Here is a 22,047-nt window from a genome sequence, read left to right as displayed (position 1 = left end):
AGGATGCTAACTATGTTTGCAGATGGAGAAATGCGAAGTGCTGCATTTAGGAAGGACCAATCCATGTCACACACACAGAGGAGGAAGCGACTCTCTAGGAAGGAGTCCTGCAGAAACAGATCTAGGGGTCAGAGAGAGTCACAAGCTAAGTAGGAGTCAACCACGTGACACTGTTACAAGAAAAGGACAATAGATTCTGGGCAGCGTTCACAGGAGTGTTTTGAGGAAGACACAAGAAGTCGTTCTTCTGCTCTACTCTGCACCGATAAGGCCTCAGCTGGAGGATTGGGTCCAGTTCTGGGCACCGCAGTTCAGGAAAGAGGTGGTGGAATTGGAGAAGATCCAGAGAAGAGCAACAAGGATGATGAAAGATCTACAGAACATAAACAAGGAAGCTGTGTCTAGACTGGCCAGTTTTTCTGGAAAATCAGCCGCTTTTCCGGAAAAACTTGCCAGCTGTCTACATTGGCCGCTTACATTTCCGCAAAAGCACTGACGATCTCATGGAAGATGGTCAGTGCTTTTGCGGAAATACTATGCTGCTCCCGTTCGGGCAAAAGTCCTTTTGCGCCAAACTTTTGCACAAAAAGGCCAGCGTAGACAGCTCAGCTTTGTTTTGCGCAAAAAAGCCCCGCTGGCGAAAATGGCGATCGGGGCTTTTTTGCAGAAAAGCGTCCTGCCAATCTAGACGCTCTGGGTATGTCTACACTACCCCCCTAGTTCGAACTAGCGGGGTAATGTATGCATACTGAACTTGCTAATGAAGCCCGGGATTTGAATTTCCCGGGCTTCATTAGCATAAAGCCGGCTCCGCCATTTTTAAAAGCCGGCTTGTTCGAACCCCGTGCCGCGCGGCTACACGCGGCACGGGCTAGATAGTTCGAACTACGTAATTATTCCGAACTATCTGTACGCCTCGTGGAACGAGGTGTACAGATAGATCGGAATGGCTACATAGTTCGAACTATCTAGCCCATGCCGCGTGTAGCCGCATGGCACGGGGTTCGAACAAGCCGGCTTTTAAAAATGGCGGAGCCGGCTTTATGCTAATGAAGCCCGGGAAATTCAAATCCCGGGCTTCATTAGCAAGTTCGGTATGCATACATTACCCTCCTAGTTCGAACTAGGGGGGTAGTGTAGACATACCCTCTGTTCCGAAAATGCTTTTAACAGAAAACTTTTCCGTTAAAAGCATTTCCGGAAAATCATGCCAGTGTAGACGTAGCCGGAGTGTGATAGTTTTTTCTCACAGAGAGAAAACTGTTGCTTGCCATTTTAACCAGACTGACCAGTCTCTCAGGGTATGTCTACACTACCCTAATTCGAACTAGGAGGGTAATGTAGGCATACCGCACTTGCAAATGAAGACCAGGATTTGAATTTCCCGGGCTTCATTTGCATAAACCGGGTGCCGCCATTTTTAAATCTCGGCTAGTTCGAACCCCGTGCCGCGCGGCTACACGCTGCACGGAGTAGCTAGTTCGGATTAGGCTTCCTAATCCGAACTAGCTGTGCTCCTCATGAAATGAGGAGTAACGGTAGTTCAAACTAGGAAGCCTAGTTCGAACTACCTAGTTCGAGCCCCGTGTAGCCGCGCGGCACGGGGTTCGAACCAGCGGGGTTTTAAAAATGGCGGCTCCCCGCTTATGCAAATGAAGCCCGGGAAATTCAAATCCCGGGCTTCATTTGCAAGTGCGGTATGCCTACATTACCCTCCTAGTGCGAACTAGCGGGGTGGTGTAGACAGACCCTCTGTGACCTTAAAACAGGCATATTGCTTCAAAGAGACTTTAACTCCAAACTTCAAAGAGAAGTCTCAGAACTGTCAGTCGTGCTTAAATTTGACACTTTACGTATGGGCCTTAACAAAGATGCTCATTATCTCACCCATGACAAAGGTATCACCCACGTATCACCCCTAATAGCACTACCTCACGGACACTCCCCTCCCCCCCCACCCGTTCTAAAATCTGATTTGTCAACTTTATATGTGTTCACTTTTTTGATTGTATCACTTTGGTATCTATGGTTGTGACAATTTTTTTCCACTATTTGATCTGAGGAAGTGGGTCTGGCCCACGAAAGCTCATCCTCTAATAAACCACCTTGTTAGTCTTTAAAGTGCTGCATCGTCCTGTCTTTTGTTTCACATAAACTAGGAAGTTAGACTGAGACAACTGGGCTTGTTTCGTTTGGAAAGGAGAAGACGGAGAGGGAACAGGAGAGCGGTTTTCAAGTATCTAAAAGGGTGTCACAAGCGGAAGGGAGAAAAATTGTTCCCCTTGGCCTCTCGTGATCGGACAAGAAGCAATGGGCTTAGACTGCAGCAAGGGAAGTTGAGGTTGGACATTAGGAAAAACTTCCTGCCTGTCAGGGTGGTTAAACACTGGAATAAATTGCCCAGGGGGGTTGTGGGATCTCTATCAGCTTGGAAAAGAGGAGACTAAGAGGGGATAGGATGGAGGTCTATAAAATCGTGAGTGGTGTGGAGAAAGTGAATAAGGAGACGTTATTTACTTGTTCCCATCATATAAGAACTAGGCGCCACCACAGGAAACTAATGGGCAGCAGGGTTAAAACAAAGAAAAGGAAGTGCTTCTTCACACGGCACACAGTCAAGCTGTGGAACTCCTCGCCGGAGGAGGTTGGGAAGGCTTGGACTATAACAGGGTTTAAAAGAGAACTAGATACATTCAGAGAGGTTAGGTCCGTCAATGGCTATTAGCCAGGACGGGTAAGGAATGGGGTCCCTCGCCTCTGTGTGTCAGAGGGTGGAGATGGATGGCAGGAGAGAGATGGCTTGATCATTCCCTGTCCGGTTCCCTCCCTCTGGAGCGCTGGGCGTTGGCCGCTGTCTCAGACAGGACACTGGGCTAGTGGGACCAGCACTTAGCGTTCTGCTAAGTGGCTTCCTCTGGGCTGAGGCCTGGGTTCTCCCCTCAGCCACCAGCCTCGTCTCCACCCATTAGACCGACCAGCCCTTCCCTCTGTGCGGCCGAGTAGGGCTTTGTGCTCAGGAAATCCAGCCACACGACCACAGACGCACCGCCGCACCCCCCACACACACACGCCACGGCTGTGACGAGGTGCCTTCTGCAACGGCTCCTCTCATCAACAGGCGCTGGCTGTGGCATTGGTTCTGAAGCCAACCCGTGCCTCAGTTTCCCCACTGCATGGCTCCTTGGTGGGAAGAAAGCTGAGCGGACTCTCCGAGCAAAGGTTTCCCCCTCTTCTCACCCCTCCCTCGGGGAGAGATAAACCCAGCTCTGCTTGGGAAGCCTCGGCACATGTCCCTGAGCATGATCTAACCATTAGACATCCCTTCCCTTCCAGAGCTGTGGAGAAAATGTAAGACCCACCTCCTCTCTTCTAACCCCTAGACTCTACTCCCCTCTCAGCTCCGGGTATGGACCAGAGACGCCACGGAAATGCCAGCTGCCCCACGTATGTCCCAGCTGAACACGTACCCGACACAGATGATAATACCTCTGAGGCAGTAACAGGCCCCCGACCGCTGTCGCTGCCTCCATGATCCTCCAGCGTCGCGGCCAAGGGGCTGTTCTCCGCTCCAGCAAGCAGCTCGGTGATTGATGGGAACCACCAACCTCAGCCTAGTGCCACAGGGGAAGGAGTTGCCACTTGTGGTTCGAAGGGGAATCGCCCTGTTTGTGGCAGCAATGCGGGGCCCATGACACACACCATGGGGAGGAGAAAGTAACCACAGTGAAGGAACCCAAACTCAGAGGCCAGCGGGGTGTCATGACAAGCTGGAGAGGGGCCATTTACAGGGATACACGCAGCCTGGAATATACATAGGGAAGGAAAGACCTCGGGATGAATGCGAATGAAATTTCTTTCTTTCAACAGGCCCCGTCAGGAGATGAGCCGTCACATCTGTTTCTCGTATTCGTCGTCTCGGCGGGGCGGGAGCGTGGGGCTGGAGACCTCGCTCGTCTTGGCGCGGCCGGGCTGATCGGCGACCAACTGAAATGGGACTGAGCAATACTCCCCTTGGCCCCGAGCCGAGCCCTGTGTGGGCTTGCGACCTGCAGAGGGAAGCACGTGAGGACGGCCGCAAAAACAGCCACATTGGGGAAGGGGACCCAGCAGGGGGTGCTGGGCCACAGGGAATGGGAGGGTCAGCAGGGGGTACTGGGCTTCATGGGGTGGGGTGGGGGCCCAGCAGGGGGTACTGGGCTTCATGGGGTGGGGTGGGGACCCAGCAGGGGGTACTGGGCTGCATGGGATGGGGTGGGGACCCAGCAGGGAGTACTGGGCTGCATGGAGCGGGGTGGGGACCCAGCAGGGGGTACTGGGCTGCAGGGAGTGGGGTGGGGGCCCAGCAGGGGGTACTGGGCTGCATGGGGTGGGGTGGGGGCCCAGCAGGGGGTACTGGGCTGCATGGGGTGGGGGCCCAGCCGGGGGTACTGGGCTGCATGGGGTGGGGTGGGGGCCCAGCAGGGGGTACTGGGCTTCATGGGGTGAGGTGGGGGCCCAGCAGGGGGTGCTGTGCTGCATGGAGCGGAGTGGGGGCCCAGCAGGGGGCACTGGGCTGCAGGGAGTGGGGTGTAGGCCCAGGAGGGGGTGCTGTGCTGCATGGAGCGGAGTGGGGGCCCAGCAGGGGGTACTGGGATGCAGGGAGTGGGTGTAGGCCCAGCAGGGGGCACTGGGCTGCATGGAGTGGGATGGGGACCCAGCAGGGGGTACTGTGCTGCATGGAGTGGAGTGGGGGCCCAGCAGGGGGTACTGGGATGCATGGAGTGGAGTGGGGGCCCAGCAGGGGGTACTGGGCTGCATGGAGTGGGGTGGGAGCCCAGCAGGGGGTGCTGGGCTGTATGGAGTGGAGTGGGGGCCCAGCAGGGGGCACTGGGCTGCAGGGAGTGGGGTGGGAGCCCAGCAGGGGGTGCTGGGCTGCATGGAGTGGAGTGGGGACCCAGCAGAGGGCGCTGGGCTGCAGGGAGTGGGACGGGGACCCAGCAGGGGGTGCTGGGCTGTGGTTGCCACTCCCCACCCCCAAAAGAGTTGCCTTTTAGCCTGGCAGATGCCTCGGCAGTATGACTGGGTGGAAGTTACCTGGCTGCATCTCCCCAGAGACAGCTGCATTTCATGAGGTGGGACAGAGGAGTTGGAGGGGAAGCTACGGAGCTGGTAGGCAGCTCAGAGTTACTTTCAGCAATGGCCATTTTCCCAGGGGAGACTTGGGCAGAGAAATATCGGGGCTCCTCCAACGTTCTGGGGAAACTGAGGAAGGGAGGAGCGGGAAATGTGCCTCTACTCCAGAATGAGGCAATTACCTTCCCTCATCATGTAGAGGTGGAAGAGGAGGAAGAGGAGGATGTTCATGGCGAAGAAGAATCCACACAAAGCCAGGTGCCAGACCCAGAAATTGCTGCGCTCTGTAAAAAGACGCAAATTGATACAAAATAGCACCCTGATGTCTCCACTGCCCCCTGCTGGAGGGGAGGAGCCCAGCTCTGTGCGTAAGTGTGTGTTTGGTCACCTGTCATAGTCACGTTCACAGCCAAGCTCCTGGAGGACAGAAGCCACCTCCCATTCATGTTCTCTTCGTACGCGCAGGCGAATTCCCCGGCGCTGTCGGGACCAGCCTGGGGGATGTTGAGCTTCTGAGAGCTGGCCCTTGTCTCTGCTGCGTTGCCTTCCAGCCCCATGTCCTCAAGGGAGAAATTGCCTCCGTCCTTATAGAAGTGAAACCGCCGTTCTCCAAGATTGTCCGGGGCCGTGCAGGTGATAATCAGCGGGAGCCCGTCTCTCACCACTCCAAATGGAGGATCCACAGTCAGCACCGGCCAGGGAGGGTAATCTGAGCATGAGTCAGGAGGGGGAGGAGATGGGGAGAAAGCAGAGAGGTTGCCCGAAACTCAACACGGATAAAGTTTCATCTTGTACCTCAGGCCTTCCTACATGAGGACTTTTGTGTAGCTGGAAGTGAGAGTCTAGGCTTGCTACCAAGCAAGTGTTCCTAGACATTAATTTCCACATTGGGCAACCTGTTTCTAGGAGTGAAGACACCCAGTTGCTCTCAGCGGGGGGCAGGGGTCCACCTGGTGTTTTGCCATTTTGTTGGCAGACAAGTAGGGATATTGGGTGCTAAGCTTTGAGCAACTGAGTAGGCGCTTTGAGTGCCACGTTGTTGACTATTGTCTGGGCACGAGTGCTGTTTTGTTCACCATGCTGTAGCATATTGAGTGCTATGAAGTTGTGTAGGCATGTTGTGGGCACATTGAGTGCCATGATGTTGGCCATTGCGTGAGCATGTTGAATGTCATGTTGTTGGCCAATGATTAGGAATGTTCAGTGTCATGTTGTTGGGCAATGATTAGGCATGTCCCGTGTCATATTGTTGGCCAACGAGTAGGCATGTTGAGCGACATAATGTTGGCCATTTGGTAGGCATGTTGAATGCCATGATGTTGGCCAATGAGTAGGCTCATTGAGTGTCATGCTGTTGGCCACTGAGTAGGCATGTTGAGTCTCATGAGCAGGCAAATTGAGTGACATGTTGTTGGCCATTGGGTAGGCACGTTGAGTGTTATGTGGTTGGCCATTGGCTAAGCCTGTTGAGTGACACGTTGTTGGCCATTGTGTAGGCATGGTGGATCACAAGAGACTGGCTGTTGGGTGACCACTCTGGTAGCCATGTTTGTAATGGAGCAGCCATGTTCCTGGCAGTTGGTTTACCGTATTGGGTGGCTGTATTAACCGAGAAATCAGTGGTGTGGGGCAGTCTTCTTGGGGGACTGTGTTGCTGGCTCCTTCCTTGTCATATTTTTGTTTGCCTATGTGTTTATGTGCCTTGGAAGGGTTCACCGAGCTCACCTCTCGCTCTGATGGGGATCTTATTGCTCCAGCTGGATGTGATCTGAGAACCACCTTGCATCAGCGAGTATCTGCAATGGTACAACCCCCCGTCCTGAGACCCCGCGAGGCTCAGGTTGTAGGTCTCACTTCTCGTGGAGGAAGCGGTGACTGAGATAGACTTCCCAATGCCGTTGTTGAACTGGAAACCTTGGATTCCAGCCACTGAAAGGGGAGCGGTGCACGTCATCTCCAAAGTGTCTCCGGGGAGGTACTCCAGCTTCTGGTGCTGCAGAGACAGGGATGGGGCTTCAGAGGTACCTGGGGAAGGAAAACGTCCATGAGCACCAGCTGGGAAGGAAGGCAGAAGTGGCAGCCAGGAGAGGAGCCCCTGGCTGCTCCAGATTTGGCTACCGACAGGCCCAATTGGAGACTTAGGACCCACCCCCCTGGAGCAGATGGGTACAGAATGGTGGGGCAAGGACAGGAGAAAGGCGGGGATGGAGAAGGGGAAGGAGCCAGATGTTCTTCATCGGGGTGGGCACCTAAACTCAAGCCCTTGCGGGAAAAGGCTCCCGAAAACACACCCTATCCCTCACCTCCCACTAGGGGGCAGCAATGCGCCCATGCAGCCTCCAAACTCCCTGGGCAAAGAACCCACGGACTTCGCTCATCCGTGGGATCAGAAGGTGACTCTGAGGTGGGGCTGGATGAAGAGAGATTGGTCTTCGCATGGGGGAGATGGATGGGTTTCCCCCCACAGATCCCCCCCCCCCAAGATCCCAAGCCCCAGAGCATAAGCCCTGAGAAATCCTTCTCCAGAGACTTTCCCACCCCAAAATGAATTATTGTAGCTGGCTCAGAAGTCCACATTACCTTGAAGGAGCACCAGCCGGGGCAGAAGCTGAAGAGTGGCTGAAAGAGAAAAGAGAGGATGAGTGATGGTTCTGTGGTGGGAGGAAGGGGAGGACAAGTATGCTGGGAGTTAGGGATGCGAGGAAAAAGGTGGGGAGAGAGGGGAGAGGGGGCGTGGACTATGGGATAGTGCAGCTCAGGTGTGAAAGAAAGAAAGAAAGAAAGAAAGAAAGAAAGAAAGAAAGAAAGAAAGAAAGAAAGAAAGAAAGAGGCTAAAAAGTGGAAAGAGAAAGAAAGAAAGAAAGAAAGAAAGAAAGAAAGAAAGAAAGAAAGAAAGAAAGAAAGAAAGAAAGAAAGAAAAAGGCTAAAAAGTGGAAAAAGAAAGAAAGAAAGAAAGAAAGAAAGAAAGAAAGAAAGAAAGAAAGAAAGAAAGAAAGAAAGAAAAAGGCTAAAAAGTGGAAAGAAAGAAAGAAAGAAAGAAAGAAAGAAAGAAAGAAAAAGGCTAAAAAGTGGAAAGAAAGAAAGAAAGAAAGAAAGAAAGAAAGAAAGAAAGAAAGAAAGAAAGAAAAAGGCTAAAAAGTGGAAAGAAAGAAAGAAAGAAAGAAAAAGGCTAAAAAGTGGAAAGAAAGAAAGAAAGAAAGAAAGAAAGAAAGAAAGAAAGAGGCTAAAAAGTGGAAAGAAAGAAAGAAAGAAAAAGGCTAAAAAGTGGAAAGAAAGAAAGAAAGAAAGAAAGAAAGAAAGAAAGAAAGAAAGAAAAAGGCTAAAAAGTAGAAAGAAAGAAAGAAAGAAAGAAAGAAAGAAAGAAAGAAAGAAAGAAAGAAAGAAAGAAAAAGGCTAAAAAGAAAGAAAGAAAGAAAGAAAGAAAGAAAGAAAGAAAGAAAGAAAGAAAGAAAGAAAGAAAGAAAGAAAAAGGCTAAAAAGTGGAAAGAAAGAAAGAAAGAAAAAGGCTAAAAGGTGGAAAGAAAGAAAGAAAGAAAGAAAGAAAGAAAGAAAGAAAGAAAGAAAGAAAGAAAGAGAAAGAAAGAAAGAAAAAGGCTAAAAAGTGGAAAGAAAGAAAGAAAGAAAAAGGCTAAAAGGTGGAAAGAAAGAAAGAAAGAAAGAAAGAAAGAAAGAAAGAAAGAAAGAAAGAAAGAAAGAAAGAAAGAAAGAAAGAAAGAGAAAATGCAGAGAGAGGACACAGAAGGAAAGACTTGCAGGGAGAGAGAGAGAGAGACAGCCAGAAAACAAGCCAGCAAGAAAAGAAAGAGAAAGCAAAACAGTAGAATGATCTAGAAAGAAAAAAAAGGAAGAGGAAAAACAGAAAAGAAAGTTCAGGGAGGACGAGTGCAGAGTCCTGCCCTTGGGCCGGAAGAATCCCAAACATTGCTACAGGCTGGGGACCGACGGGCTAAGGAGCAGTTTGGCAGAAAAGGCCCCGGGGATAAAGTGGATGAAAAGCTGGAGATGAGCCAACAGGGCGCTCTTGTAGCCAAGAAGGATAACGACATATCGGGGGGCATTAGGAGGAGCGTTGCCAGCAGATCCAGAGAAGGGATTATTCCCCTTTATTCGACTCTAGTGAGGCCACATCTGGAGTATTGTGTCCAGGTCTTGGTCCCCCACTACAGGCAGTCCCCGAGTTACGCGGCTCCGACTTACGTCGGATCCGCAGTTACGAACAGGGATTTTCTCGCCCCGGAGGACTGGAGCTGCGGGACGCCTGGTCCCGCCGCCCGCCTCCTCCGGGGCGAGAAAAGCTGCTCCCCATCTCCCTGATATGCTGGGGGAGCCAGCAGACCAGGAAGATGGGGAGCAAAGCCGCGGAGGACCCGGCTGGATCCGCGGCACTTCCAGCTGATCTGGAAGCGCTGCGGGTCCGGCCCAGGTCCTCCGCCGCTTTGCTCCGCATCTCCCTGGTCTGCTGGGGGGGGGGGGGACGCAGCTAGTGCCCCCCCCAGCAGACCAGGGAGACGTGGAGCAAAGCCCGGGGCCTGTGGTAGAGCAGGTGAGGCGCTGCCGGTTGGTCCCACAGCACCGCTCCTCGGCGCTACTGGACCAACCCGGCAGCACCCCAGCTGCTCTGCCCCAGGCGTCCCCAAGTCAGCCGCTGCTGAAACTGACCAGCGGCTGACTACAGGAAGCCCAAGGCAGAGTTGCTCTGCCCCGGGCTTCCTGGAATCAGCTGCTGATCAGTTTCAGCAGCAGCTGACTTGGGGATGCCTGGGGTTCTTCAGTTGAATCTGTATGTAAGTCAGAACTGGCGTCCAGATTCAGCCGCTGTTGAAACTGATCAGTTCTGACTCACATACAGATTCAACTTAAGAACAAACCTACCGTCCCTATCTTGTACGTAACCCGGGGACTGCCTGCAAATGCCAGCAGGTCCAGAGATGTCATTATTCCCCTTTATTCGGCTTCGGTGAGGCCGCATCTGGAGTATTGTGTCCAGTTCTGGGCCCCCCACTACAGAAAGGACGTGGATGCATTGGAGAGGGTCCAGCGGAGGGTGAGCAAATTGATTCAGGGGCTGGAGGGCATGACCTACGAGGAGAGGCTGAGGGATTGGGGCTTGTTCAGTCTGCAGAAGAGAAGAGCGAGGGGGGATTTGAGAGCAGCCTGCAACTCCCTGCAGATGGGGTTCCAAAGAGGATGGAGAGAGGCTGGTGTCAGTGCAGGCAGGTGGCAGAACGAGGAACAACGGTTTCCCGTTGCAGTGGGGTAGGTTTAGGTTGGAGATTAGAAAAAACGATTTCCCTAGGCAGGTGGGGAAGCGCTGAGCTGGGTTCCCTAGGGAGCTGGTGGAATCTCCATCCCTAGAGGTGTTTAAGTCCCGGCTTGACCAAGCCCTGTCTAGAATGATTGAGTTGGGGTTGGTCTTGCTTTGGGTAGGGGGCTGGACTCGGTCTCTCCCGAAGTCCCCACCCACCCTGGGGTTCTGGGATCCTCGGAAAACCGAGCATACAGCATGAAGAAGCAGAAGCATCAACTCGAAGGAGACGCCCTTGAAAGCAAAAGCAAGGCAGAGACCGAAGCATGAGAGATGCGAAGCAGAGGAAATCCAGGGGGGAGGAGGAGAAAGCCAGCAAGCCACCAGGAGGGACTCGAGACCACTCGAGAGAGAGCAGCAGAAGAACCAGACCGCGATAACAGAGACATGCACGCAAGAAACACACTAGAAAGAGCGAGTCAGTGGCCGGGAGAGAGAAAAGAGAGAAAGGAAGGGGGGAGTGAGAAAGGGCAAAGGAAGGAGGGGAGTGAGAAAGGCCGAAGGAAGGAGGGGAGCCGGCCGGCCAGGAGGGCTGGAGGAGAGGTAGGAGCGAGCAAGGAAGGGCACAGGTGGAGGGGGGCGCTTACCCAGCAGAAGTAGAGTCCGCGCCATGCTGATCCAGTCGCTCCGGGCTGGGAGCTGGGTTCTCACTCAGCCACCGGCCCCAGCTCTGCCCGGGGGGAGGAGTGTCACCCTTGCTGTGGTGTGGCGTGAACGTGCCTCCCAGCCTCTGTTTCCTCCGCGAGGCGAGAGGCGTCGCGTCATCCCGGCCGGGCTCTTGTGAAATCTCACCACACACTGGCCACCCGCTTGGGGTGTTTCTCTGCCCCCCCTCTCCTCCGGCGCCTTGCAAGAGCCGCTCGGCTCAGCCACCCCAAAGGCCTCCACCTGCTGCGTGGGGAAACTGAGGCACGGCACGGGCCAGGCTAGCAGCCTGAGGGCAGATTTGCCTGGGTCGTTGTGCTCGGGTATCGGCACTGAAGGGAGCTCGTGGAACACCCATCCCTGGATATCCCGACCGCCACCATGGAGAGACACCTGCTGGGGTATAGAGGGAGGGGGCAGGAGCGGGGGCGGGGGTAGGTCTACAAGGCCCCATCTCAGGCAGGGGCTGGCTCCATGGCTCTCCAGGTCCCTCCCAGCCCCAACTAGGATGAAAGGGAGGGAAAGGCCCTATGGGACGGGGGTGGGCTACCAGCTTTGCCCAGTACTCTGGGGTGTGCGCATTTAGCAGGGTGACTCTCCTGGGGCGGAGGGGAGTTTATCAATTGGATCCGGGTGCTGCGTGTGCTCTGCTATGGGGCTGAATTCTCCCTGCCGCCCATTCCCCCTCCCGCTGGAGCGCCCCTGCAGGAACTAGGCTCCTCAGGACGGGGTCCTCCCCACCTTAGCACCCCCACTGCCGCAGCACGTCTGAGAAGACTGGGGCATCAGCTCTGACACGCTGACCCCTCCTACGTCCCTGGACTCGGCAGGATGGGCTAACAGCAACGCCCCACTGCACCCCCATGTGCCTTTGGGCTCCGTGGCCTGGACTGGACAGGACTTTATGCTGCCATCCTCATAAAGCCGCAAGTTCAGCCCCTCCCGATCCCCTTCTCACCCCACAATCATTCCCGGGGAAACCACACGATGAGCAAACCCCACCGGAGTTTGGGCCCTGCCGGGATCTTCTGCTTGGGGCCGAGAAGCGTCGCTGCAGGGCGAATGGGGAAGCCAAACAACCCCCTTGAGGAAGAGCGAGCGAAAGAGAAAGAGAGAAGCAACCCGCTTCACAATGACCGTTATTTACTTCTGCGTAGTGAAAAGAGTGACACCCTGGAATCTGAATTGACTCCGGTTGCAGGTGTGAAAACCGTTTCCATAGGGCAGGAGGCTGCGCATACAGAGGTCGTTTCGGGGGGCGGGGAGGGAGAAAGAGAGAGAGTTCCCAGGGGGGTCCCCAGAGGGGGATGGAGCCGGGGGTCCGGAGGGCAGCAGACGAGCAGAGCCGACCCCCAGCACGATCAGACGGGCGATGAAGACGTCTCAATGGAACGGCTGCAGTTTCAATCCAGGCATCAGGACAGGTTTCTTGGGCAAGGGGCGGCGTCCTGACAGGGACAGGACAACGGTGGGACGAGGACACCGGATTAAACAGGCGAGACGGCAGAGACTGATCACGCCCGGTGAGGGGGAGTTCCTTGAAGGAGCTCACCAGGGAACTAGGCGCGGTCAGTGGCCTGGCTGGCAATAGGGTCCGTACGAGAACTGGTCTGATAACGACTCATTGGGGTGGGAGCAGGCCTGGGTTCATTAGCATCGGGAGCAGGGATTTCCCAGCAGGCCGTGCGTCTCGGCTTTCGGTATCCCAGAGTGCAGTGGGGCCCTGCCTTGGAAGAGCGGGTCTCCACGCTGGCTGCTACTGAGCTGGGTCTCGGCGCTGTCGTCAGTGCCGGTGAGGCTGGGGGGTTCCTGCCTTGGAACGTCCTGGGGCCGTGGCTCCTTCGCCAGGAATCACAGAGCGGGCGGGTAACTGTGTGTGTGTGTGTGTGTGTGTGTGTGTGTGTGTGTGTGCGCATCTCCTGCCCCCTGCTGGAAGGGACAAGCCCTGCTCTGTGTGTGTGTGTGTGTGTGTCTCCTGCTCCCTGCTGGAAGGGACAAGCCCTGCTGTGTGTGTGTGTGTGTGTGTGTCTGTGTGTGTGTGCATCTCCTGCCCCCTGCTGGAAGGGACAAGCCCTGCTGTGTGTGTGTGTGTGTGTGTGCGTGTGTGCGTCTCCTGCTCCCCGCTGGAAGGGACAAGCCCTGCTCTGTGTGTGTGTGTGTGTGTGTGTGTGTGCGCCTCCTGCCCCCTGCTGGAAGGGACAAGCCCTGCTCTGTGTGTGTGTGTGTGTGTGTGTGTGTGTGCATCTCCTGCCCCCTGCTGGAAGGGACAAGCCCTGCTCTGTGTGTGTGTGTGTGTGTGTGTGTGTGCATCTCCTGCCCCCTGCTGGAAGGGACAAGCTGCGCTCTGTGTGTGTGTGTGTGTGTGTGTGCATCTCCTGCCCCCTGCTGGAAGGGACAAGCCCTGCTCTGTGTGTGTGTGTGTGTGTGTGTGTGTGTGTGTGTGTGTGTGTGCAGGTCTCCTGCCCCCTGCTGGAAGGGACAATCCCTGCTCTGTGTGTGTGTGTGTGTGTGTGTGTGTGTGTCCTGCCTCCTGCTGAAAGGGACAAGCTGCTCTGTGTGTGTGTGTGTGTGTGTGTGTGTGTGTGCATGCGCGCGCGCCTCTCCTGCCCCCTGCTGGAAGGGACAAGCCGTGATCTATGTGTGTGTGTGTGTCTGCGTGTGCATCTCTGTTCTGTGTGTGTGTGTGTGTGTGTGTGTGTGTGTGTGTGTGTGAGTGTGTGTGTGTGTGCGTCTCCTGCCCCCTGCTGGAAGGGACAAGCTGTGCTCTCTGTGTGTGTGTCTCTGTGTATGTATCTTCTTCCCCCTGCTGGAAGGGACAAGCTGTGCTCTGTGTGTGTGTCTCTGTGTATGTATCTTCTTCCCCCTGCTGGAAGGGAGGAGCCCAGCTGTGTGTGTGTGTGTGTGTGTGTGTGTGTGGATCTGCTGCCCCCTGCTGTTTTAACAGCCACATCATGAGGAGTACAAGGCCCCTTGGCAGCGTGTGTCTCTCCGCCCTGTATCCCTGCCGGGTCCCATCCGGGTTTCCTTTTACCCCAGACTAATAACCCTCCCGCCCAGCCCCCTTTCACAGCGAGAGGAGGATGCTCCCTCTAATCCCCCCCCCCCCGTCCCCGTCACAATGATTGACACGGGAGAGTCCACACTTGGGATTTTATTACAACCGGTCGGATTTAAGGGATTTCGAGTGCAAACAGGCCAAGCAAGAGAAACGACAAATCCGAACCACCCCAAAACACGGCGCCAATTCCAACCCTTCCCAGCAACTTCTTACAAACTCCCCCCACACCGGTCCTTACTCCAGCTCCGCCTGCAAGCCCGGGACGATGGTTCGGGTCATTCTCTTGGGTGGGCCAAAGACCCAAAACTTCGTATCTTAAAGAGCCTCCCCTTTAGGGTGGGAATTCTCGGTTTCTACATTCCTCCCTTCCGTGGACAATTCCCAGCTGGGTGAAGTCGTCCCGTGTCTTCGTACGACTAACCCCTGCCTTGACTCAAAGGAGGAAGGAGGCTGTTTATAGATGATCAGCTAGACCTTGAGGAAAACACCCAGGGTGGCTTCCAGGTAAACCCATAATCCATTGCACCCCCAGATCGCCAACTTCGCACCCAAGAGCGATCCATGCTCCAAGACACGAGAGACAGACCTGTCCGAGAAGAAACAGGCACTCCAGGAACGGAGATGGTAAATGAGGCTGCTTTCTTGCCCACGCATGTTCACCTTGGACGTTGGACACAACGTCCGCATGGCCACAATTGGGCACCAATGATACCCCTTGATCTATTTTAGTCTGTTAATTCGCACACCGATTGCTCCGTTCCTTATTAGTCATCTTATCTCCGACACCATGAATATTAATAAACAGGAGATGAATACAATTAGACCCACTCCTCACGGCTATTGATAAAATGCCCAAATAAATCAACACCTTTCTACACTGCAAACTTTCCAAATCAAGCAATCCCTGGGGCTACGTTTGTGGGGTTTTTTGCAGAAGAGGCTATGCAAATGGCACATTCATTTGCATCTCTTGCACTCTCATTTGCATATCGTCTGCCGATCCTGTTTGCGGAATAGGTTCTGCCTTTAAAACACCCTGTGTAGACCGGGCCATTTGTCGGGGAAAAAACTTCCTTTTACGCACGATCCTGTAAACCTCGATTTTTCTCAGTGGCCGACAGGTACTTTGCAACAGGGTTTGCTCTTTGGGGCTGCCCTGAGAGGGCTTGTTTGCCAGAGGGGAAACTGAGTCATGGCAGGGTAAGAGACCTGCCCAGTTAGAGAGAGAGGGATGGGTTAGGGTTATGGCTGAGGGCAGGGGTGCGGAGAAATGAGGGGGAAGAAGAGTCTTGCAAGAAAACCTCTGACCACAAGGGGGCGCCAGGCATGGGGACACTCCACCCACAAAGCCACAACCCAGAGGTCTGTGTGAGTGAGGGATGGTATTTCGGGATGGGTGGTAGATTGTCACTGGCCAGTCCTGCTGGAAGGGCAGAACAAGTCGAGATCCACAGGGGTCTGTGGTGGGACCGGTTCTGTTCAAGATCGTCCTCAACGATTTCGATATCGGCATAGACAGGACGCTTCTTACGTTTGCCGATGCTCCCAAGCTGGGAGGGGTTGCGAGTGCTTTGGAGGACGGGCCCTAATTCAACATGATCTGGACAAACTGGAGAAACGGTCGGAGGGCAACAGGAGGAAGTTTGAGAAGAAGAAACGCGAAGTGCTGCTCTTAGGAAGGAGCAATCCGTGTCACACGCCCAGAAGGGGAAGCATCTGTCTAGGAAGGAGTCCTGCAAAAAGGGATCTAGGCGTCAGAGGGGGTCACAAGCGAAATAGGACTCCACAGGGTGACACTTTTGCAAGTAAAGCGAAAAAGATTCTGGGCTGCGTGACCAGGAGGGTTGTGAGCAAGACACGAGGAGTCGTTCTTCCGCTCTATGCTGCCCGGATGAGGCCTCAGTTGGAGGCTTGGGTCCAGTTCTGGGCACCACATTTCAGGGAAGAGGTGGAGGAATTGGAGAAGGTCCAGAGAAGAGCAACAGGTCTAGAGAACATCAACTAGGAGGGAAGGCTGAAAGAATTGGGTTTGTTTAGTTTGGAAAGGAGAAGACGGAGAGGAGACAGGCTAGTGGCTTTCAAGTACCTAAAAGCGTGTCCCAGGGAGAAGGGAGAAAAATTGTTCTCTTTGGCCTGTGAGGACGGGATAAGAAGCAATGGGCCTTAAGCTGCAGCAAGGGAGGTTTCGGTTGGACATTAGGAAAAAACTTCCAGCCTTTCAGGGTGGTGAAACACTGGGATAAGTTGTTGGGTGGCGTTTCTGGACTCTCCATCCCTGGAGATATTGAAGAGCAGGTTGGACAGACGCCTGCCAGGGACGGGCTAGACGGTGCTTGGTCCTGCCGAGGGCAGAGGACGGGACTCAGTGACTCCCATGGTCCCTTCCCGTTCTAGGGTTCTGTGATTAGGAGAATATTCTTATTTCATTTCTTCAGTTCCCACCCTCTGGGGCACCAGGCGTTGGCCGCTGTCGGAGGACAGGACACCGGGGTAGCGGGAGCAGCATAGGTAGTTAGCGCTCTGCTAAGTGGCTTCCTCTGGGCTGAGTCCTCGGTTCTCCCTCAGCCACCAGCCTCGTCTCCACCCCTTTGTGTTTTGCGCTCAGGGAATCCAGCTCCTCCCTCCTCCCCCCCTGCCATTTTCCGCTGCAGGAAGCAGCACAGGGATTGGTGGGAACTGCCAACCTCTTCCCAGTGCCAGAGGGGAAGAAGTTGCCACTTGTGGTTCGGAGGAGAATCACCCTGTGTGCAGCAGCAATGCGGGACCAATGACACACACCATGCAGGGGAGAAAATAACCACAGTGAAGGAACCCAAACTCAGAGGCCAGCGGGGTTTAATGAAAAGCTGGAGAGGGGAACACACAGCCTGGAATATATGTAGAGCAGGACGACCTCAGGAGAAATGCAAAGGAAAAATCTTTCTTTCTCTTTCTTTCTTTCTTTCTTTCTTTCTTTCTTTCTTTCTTTCTTTCTTTCTTTCTTTCTTTCTTTCTTTCTTTCAACACACCCCATCAGGAGATGAGCCTTCGCATCTATTCCTTGTACTCATTGTCTGGGTGAGCTGGGGGGGTGGGGCTGGAAGCCTGGCTTGTATAGACGGGGCCAGACTGGCCGGACTGATCAGCGACTAACAGAAAGGGAACAGAGCAATACTCCCCTTGCAATGGAGCTGAGCCCTCTGTGGGCTTGGGACCTGAGAAAGAGAGACGTGAGTGAGGATGCCCACGAAAACAGTCACACTGGGGCCGGAGGCTTAGCAAGGGGGCTCTGGGCCGCAGGGACTGGGAGGGCCCAACAGGTGGCGCTGTGCTGCAGAGACTGCAGTGGGAGCCCACCAGGGGGCGCTAGCCTGCAGGGAGTAGAGTAGAGGTCCAGTAGGCGGCGCTGGGCTTCAGGGAGCAGGCCTGGGAGGCTCAGTAGGGGGCACTTTCGCCTTCCAAGTAGTGCTGACCCCCACACCTCAGTGTTGCACTAGGGGGCGCTGTGCTGCATTTAGAGGGAAGGGTCCCCCCACGGATGGTACGGCTTCCCTAGGCCTCTGTGTTCCCATTTGTTTCTGGCCTGCAGTGCATCCCCATCCACGTCCGGCGGCGGAACAGCTGCCGTCGCCCACCCCAGGGGTGGCCGCATCCAGGGAGGCTACCCCGCTCTGGCTCTGCGCTGTGGTTGCCACATCCACCCACAAAAGAGTTGCCTTTCAACCTGGCAGATGCCTAGGCAGTATGTCTGCATGGCAGTTACTCGGCTGCAGCTCCCCAGAGACAGCTGCATTTTGGCAGGTGGGACAGAGGGATTTGAGGAGAAACTACAGAGCTGGTAGACAGCTCAGAGTTACTTCCAGCACTAGCCGTTGTCCCAGGGGAGACTTGGGCAGAGAAATATCAAGGCTCCTCCAACGTTCTGGGGAAACTGAGGAAGGGAGGAGAGGGAAATGTGTCTCTACCCCAGAATGAGGCAATTACCTTCCCTCATCATGTAGAGGTGGAAGAGGAGGAAGAGGAGGCCGTTCATGGTTTAGAAAAACCCTCACAAAGCCAGCTGCAGAAATTGCTGCACTCTGTAAAAAGACACAAATCGATATGAAATAGCACATAGTGGTGTCTCCACTGCCCCCTGCTGGAGGGGAGGAGCCCTGCTCTGTGGGTACGTGTGTCTGTGTGTGTTCGGTCACCTGTCATGGTCACGTTGACAGCCAAGCTCCTGAAGGACAGAAGCCACCTCCCGTTCATGTTCTCCTCGTACGCGCAGGCGAATTCCCCGGCGCTGTGGGGACCGGCCTGTGGGATGTGGAGCTTCTGAGAGCTGGCCTTTGTCTCTGCTGCGTTGCCCTTCAGCTCTGTGTCCCCAGGGGGAAACTTGGATCCATCCTTGTAGAAGTGAAACCGCCGTTCACCAGGATTGTCCGGAGCCGTGCAGGTGATAATGGGCGGGAGCCCGTCTCTCACCACTCCAAATGGAGGATCCACAGTCAGCACCGGCCAGGGAGGGTAATCTGAGCATGAATCAGGGTGGGGGGGTAGGAGATCGAGAGAAAGCAGAGAGGTTGCCCTAAATTCGACACGTATAAATTTCATCTGATACCTCGGGCCTCCCTACATGAGGATTAACATGTAGCTGCAAGTGAGAGTCTAGGCTTGCTACTAGACAAGTGTTGCTAGACATTAATTTCCACATTGGGCAACCTGTTTCTGGGAGTGGAGGCACTCAGTTGTTCTCAGGGAGGCAGGGGTGCATCTCGTGTGTCGCCATGTAGGGATATTGGGTGATAAGCTTTGAACAACTGAGTAGGCACTTTGAGTGCCATGTTGTTGACCATGCCTTAGGCATGTTGAGTGCTCTGTAGTTGTCTAGGTATGTTGTTGGCCATTGTGTGGGCACGTTGAGTGCCATGATGTAGGCCATTGTGTGGGCACGTTGAGTGCCATGAGGTTGGCCATTGAGTAGGCACGTTGAGTGCCATGAGGTTGGCCATTGAGTAGGCACGTTGAGTGTCATGAGCAGGCAAGTTGAGTAACATGTTGTTGGCCATTGGGTAGGCATGTTGAGCAACATGTTGTTGGCCATTGGGTAGGCATGGTGGGTCACAAGAGGGTGGCTGTTGAGTGACCACGCTGGTGGCCATGTTTGCAATGGAACAGCCATGTTCTTTTCAGATAGTCTACCATGTAGGGTAACTGTATTGACTGAGAAATCAGCCATGTGGGGCAGCCATTGTTAGGATCTAAATGACATCTGGGGGACTGTGTCGCTGGCTTCTTCCTTGTCATATTTTTGTCTGCCTATGTGTTTATGTGCCTCGGAAGGGTTCACCGAGCTCACCTCTCGCTCTGATGGGGATCTTATTGCTCCAGCTGGATGTGATCTGAGAACCACCTTGCATCAGCGAGTATCTGCAATGGTACAAACCCCCGTCCTGAGACCCCGCGAGGCTCAGGTTGTAGGTCTCACTTCCCGTGGAGGAAGCGGTGACTGTGATGGACTTCCCAAAACCGTTGTTGAACTGGAAACCTTGGAGTCCAGCCACCGAAGGGGGAGCGGTGCATGTCATCTCCACAGTGTCTCCGGGGAGGTACTCCAGCTTCTGGTGCTGCAGAGACAGGGATGGGGCTTCAGAGGTACCTGGGGAAGGAAAAAGTCCATGGGCACCAGCTGGGAAGGAAGGCAGAAGTGGCAGCCAGGAGAGGAGCCTGGCTGCTCCGGATTTGCTACCGACAGGCCCAATTGGAGACGTAAGACCCACCCCCCTGGAGCAGATGGGTCCAGAATGGTGGGGCAAGGACAGGAGAAGGACGGGGATGGAGAAGGGGAAGGAGCCAGATGTTCTGCATCAATGGGGTGGGCACCTAAACGCAAGCCCTTGTGGAAGAAGACCCCCAAAACACACCCTATCCCTCGCTTCCCACTAGGGGGCAGCAATGCGCCCATGCACCCTCCAGACTCCCTGGGCAAAGAACCCACCGACTTCCCTCATACGTGGAATCAGAAGGTGACTCTGAGGTGGGGCTGGATGAAGAGAGATTGGTCTTCGCATGGGGGAGATGGATGGGTTTCCCCCCACAGATCCCCCCCCCCTCCCCAAGATCCCAAGCCCCAGAGCATAAGCCCTGAGAAATCCTTCTCCAGAGACTTTCCCACCCCAAAATGAATTATTGTAGCTGGCTCAGAAGTCCACATTACCTTGAAGGAGCACCAGCTGGGGCAGAAGCTGAAGAGTGGCTGAAAGAGAAAAGAGAGGATGAGTGATGGTTCTGTGGTGGGAGGAAGGGGAGGACAAGTATGCTGGGAGTTAGGGATGCGAGGAAAAAGGTGGGGAGAGAGGGGAGAGGAGGAGTGGACTATGGGATAGTGCAGCTCAGGTGTGAAAGAAAGAAAGAAAGAAAGAAAGAAAGAAAGAAAGAAAGAAAGAAAGAAAGAAAGAAAGAAAGAAAGAAAGAAAGAAAGAAAGAAAGAAAGAAAGAAAGAAAGAAAATGCAGAGAGAGGACCCAGAAGGACAGACTGCCAGGGAGACAGCCAGGAAGACAAGAAAGAGAAAGCAAAACAGTAGAACGATCTGGAAAGAAAAAAAAAAGAAAAAGGAAAAGGAGAAAAACAAGTTCAACAGGGACAAGTGCAGAGTCCTGTCCTTGGGGTGGAAGAATCCCAAACATTGCTACAGGCTGGGGACCGACGGGCTAAGCAGCAGTTCAGCAGAAAAGGGCCTGGGGGCTATAGTGGATGAGAAGCTGGAGATGAGCCAACAGGGGCCCTTGTAGCCAAGAAGGCTAATGGCATATTAGGTTGCATTAAGAGGCTGGCGAGAGGCTGTTCCCAGTGGGGCAGATGGCAGAACAAGGAGCAACGGTCTCATGTTGCAGTGGGGGAGGTTTAGGTTGGAGATTAGGAAAAACGATTTCCCTAGGCGGGTGGGGAAGCGCTGGGCTGGGTTCCCTAGGGAGGAGGTGGAATCTCCATCCCTAGAGGTGTTTAAGTCCCAGCTTGACCAAGCCCTGGCTGGGTTGGTTGAGTTGGGGTTGGTCTTGCTTTGGCCAGGGGGCTGGAAACACTCTCTCCCAAGGTCCCCACCCGTCCTGGGATCCTCGGAAAACCAAGCCCGTAGCATGGAAAAGCAGAAGCACCCGCTTAGCAGGAGACGCCCTTGAAAGCAAGAGCAAAGCAGAGACTGAAACATGAGACGCGAAGCGGAGGAAATCCAGGGGGGAGGAGGAGAAAGCCAGCAAGCCCCAAGACCGCTCAAGAGAGAGCAGCGGAAGAACCAGACCGCGATAACAGAGACAAGCAAGCAAGAAACACACTAGAAAGAGCGAGTCAGTGGCCGGGAGAGAGAAAAGAGAGAAAGGAAGGGGGGAGTGAGAAAGGGCGAAGGAAGGAGGGGAGCCGGCCGGCCAGGAGGGCTGGAGGAGAGGTAGGAGCGAGCAAGGAAGGACACAGGTGGAGGGGGGCGCTTACCCAGCAGAAGTAGAGTCCGCGCCATGCTGAGCCGGTCGCTCCGGGCTGGGAGCTGGGTTCTCACTCAGCCACCGGCCCCAGCTCTGCCCGGGGGGAGGAGTGTCACCCTTGCTGTGGTGTGGCGTGAATGTGCCTCCCAGCCTCTGTTTCCTCCGCGAGGCGAGAGGCATCGCGTCATCCCGGCCGGGCTCTTGTGAAATCTCACCACACACTGGCCACCCGCTCGGGGTGTTTCTCCGCCCCCCCTCTCCTCCGGCGCCTTGCAAGAGCCGCTCGGCTCAGCCACCCCGAAGGCCTCCACCTGCTGCCTGGGGAAACTGAGGCACGGCACGGGCCAGGCTAGCTGTGACGGACCGGGCCGTGTCTGGGCACAGCTGAGGGCGTCTGCTCAGGGCAAATTGCTTGAATCCGGGGCTTCTTACAGCCCCCAGACTGGTGACCTCTCCAAACAGGCCACAAACCAGTCCCACAGAGCGCTT

The 22,047-nt window shown here is 54.5% G+C and overlaps 1 protein-coding gene across 2 annotated transcripts; it reads right to left on the bottom strand.

The window, feature by feature from the left end:
• Positions 1–1,663: 1,663 nt before the first annotated feature.
• On the bottom strand, positions 1,664–21,729 carry LOC102449606 (uncharacterized). Of its 2 annotated transcripts, none has more exons than XM_014575298.3 (6): positions 21,569–21,729; positions 7,693–7,731; positions 6,838–7,137; positions 5,501–5,821; positions 5,295–5,396; positions 1,664–4,046 (listed from the first exon to the last, which is right to left on the bottom strand). In XM_014575298.3, the coding sequence occupies exons 1-6, from the start codon at positions 21,591–21,593 to the stop codon at positions 3,889–3,891; spliced, it is 945 nt and encodes a 314-aa protein (XP_014430784.3). In that variant the 5' UTR covers positions 21,594–21,729; the 3' UTR covers positions 1,664–3,888. The 2 variants fall into 2 exon arrangements, with proteins under 2 accessions (XP_014430784.3, XP_075767909.1); XM_075911794.1 differs by lacking the exon at positions 21,569–21,729 and adding an exon at positions 11,005–11,175 and having other exon boundaries at positions 1,665–4,046.
• Between the last annotated feature and the right edge of the window lie 318 nt (positions 21,730–22,047).

Source organism: Pelodiscus sinensis, chromosome 30, assembly GCF_049634645.1.
Source record: "Pelodiscus sinensis isolate JC-2024 chromosome 30, ASM4963464v1, whole genome shotgun sequence".
Classification (NCBI taxonomy): Eukaryota; Metazoa; Chordata; order Testudines; family Trionychidae; genus Pelodiscus; species Pelodiscus sinensis.
This window is presented reverse-complemented; position numbering and strand designations above follow the sequence as displayed.

What these genes read in the sequence shown, in the direction of transcription:
- LOC102449606 (XM_014575298.3), bottom strand. Translation starts at nt 21,593, where the DNA reads ATGGCGCGGACTCTACTTCTGCTGG. An exon ending in GATCCCCATCAGAGCGAGAG is followed by an intron (nt 5,822 to 6,837) that starts GTGAGCTCGGTG and finishes ACTCATGCTCAG; the next exon opens with ATTACCCTCCCTGGCCGGTG. An exon ending in CCTCTACATGATGAGGGAAG is followed by an intron (nt 4,047 to 5,294) that starts GTAATTGCCTCA and finishes TTCCCTCTGCAG; the next exon opens with GTCGCAAGCCCACACAGGGC.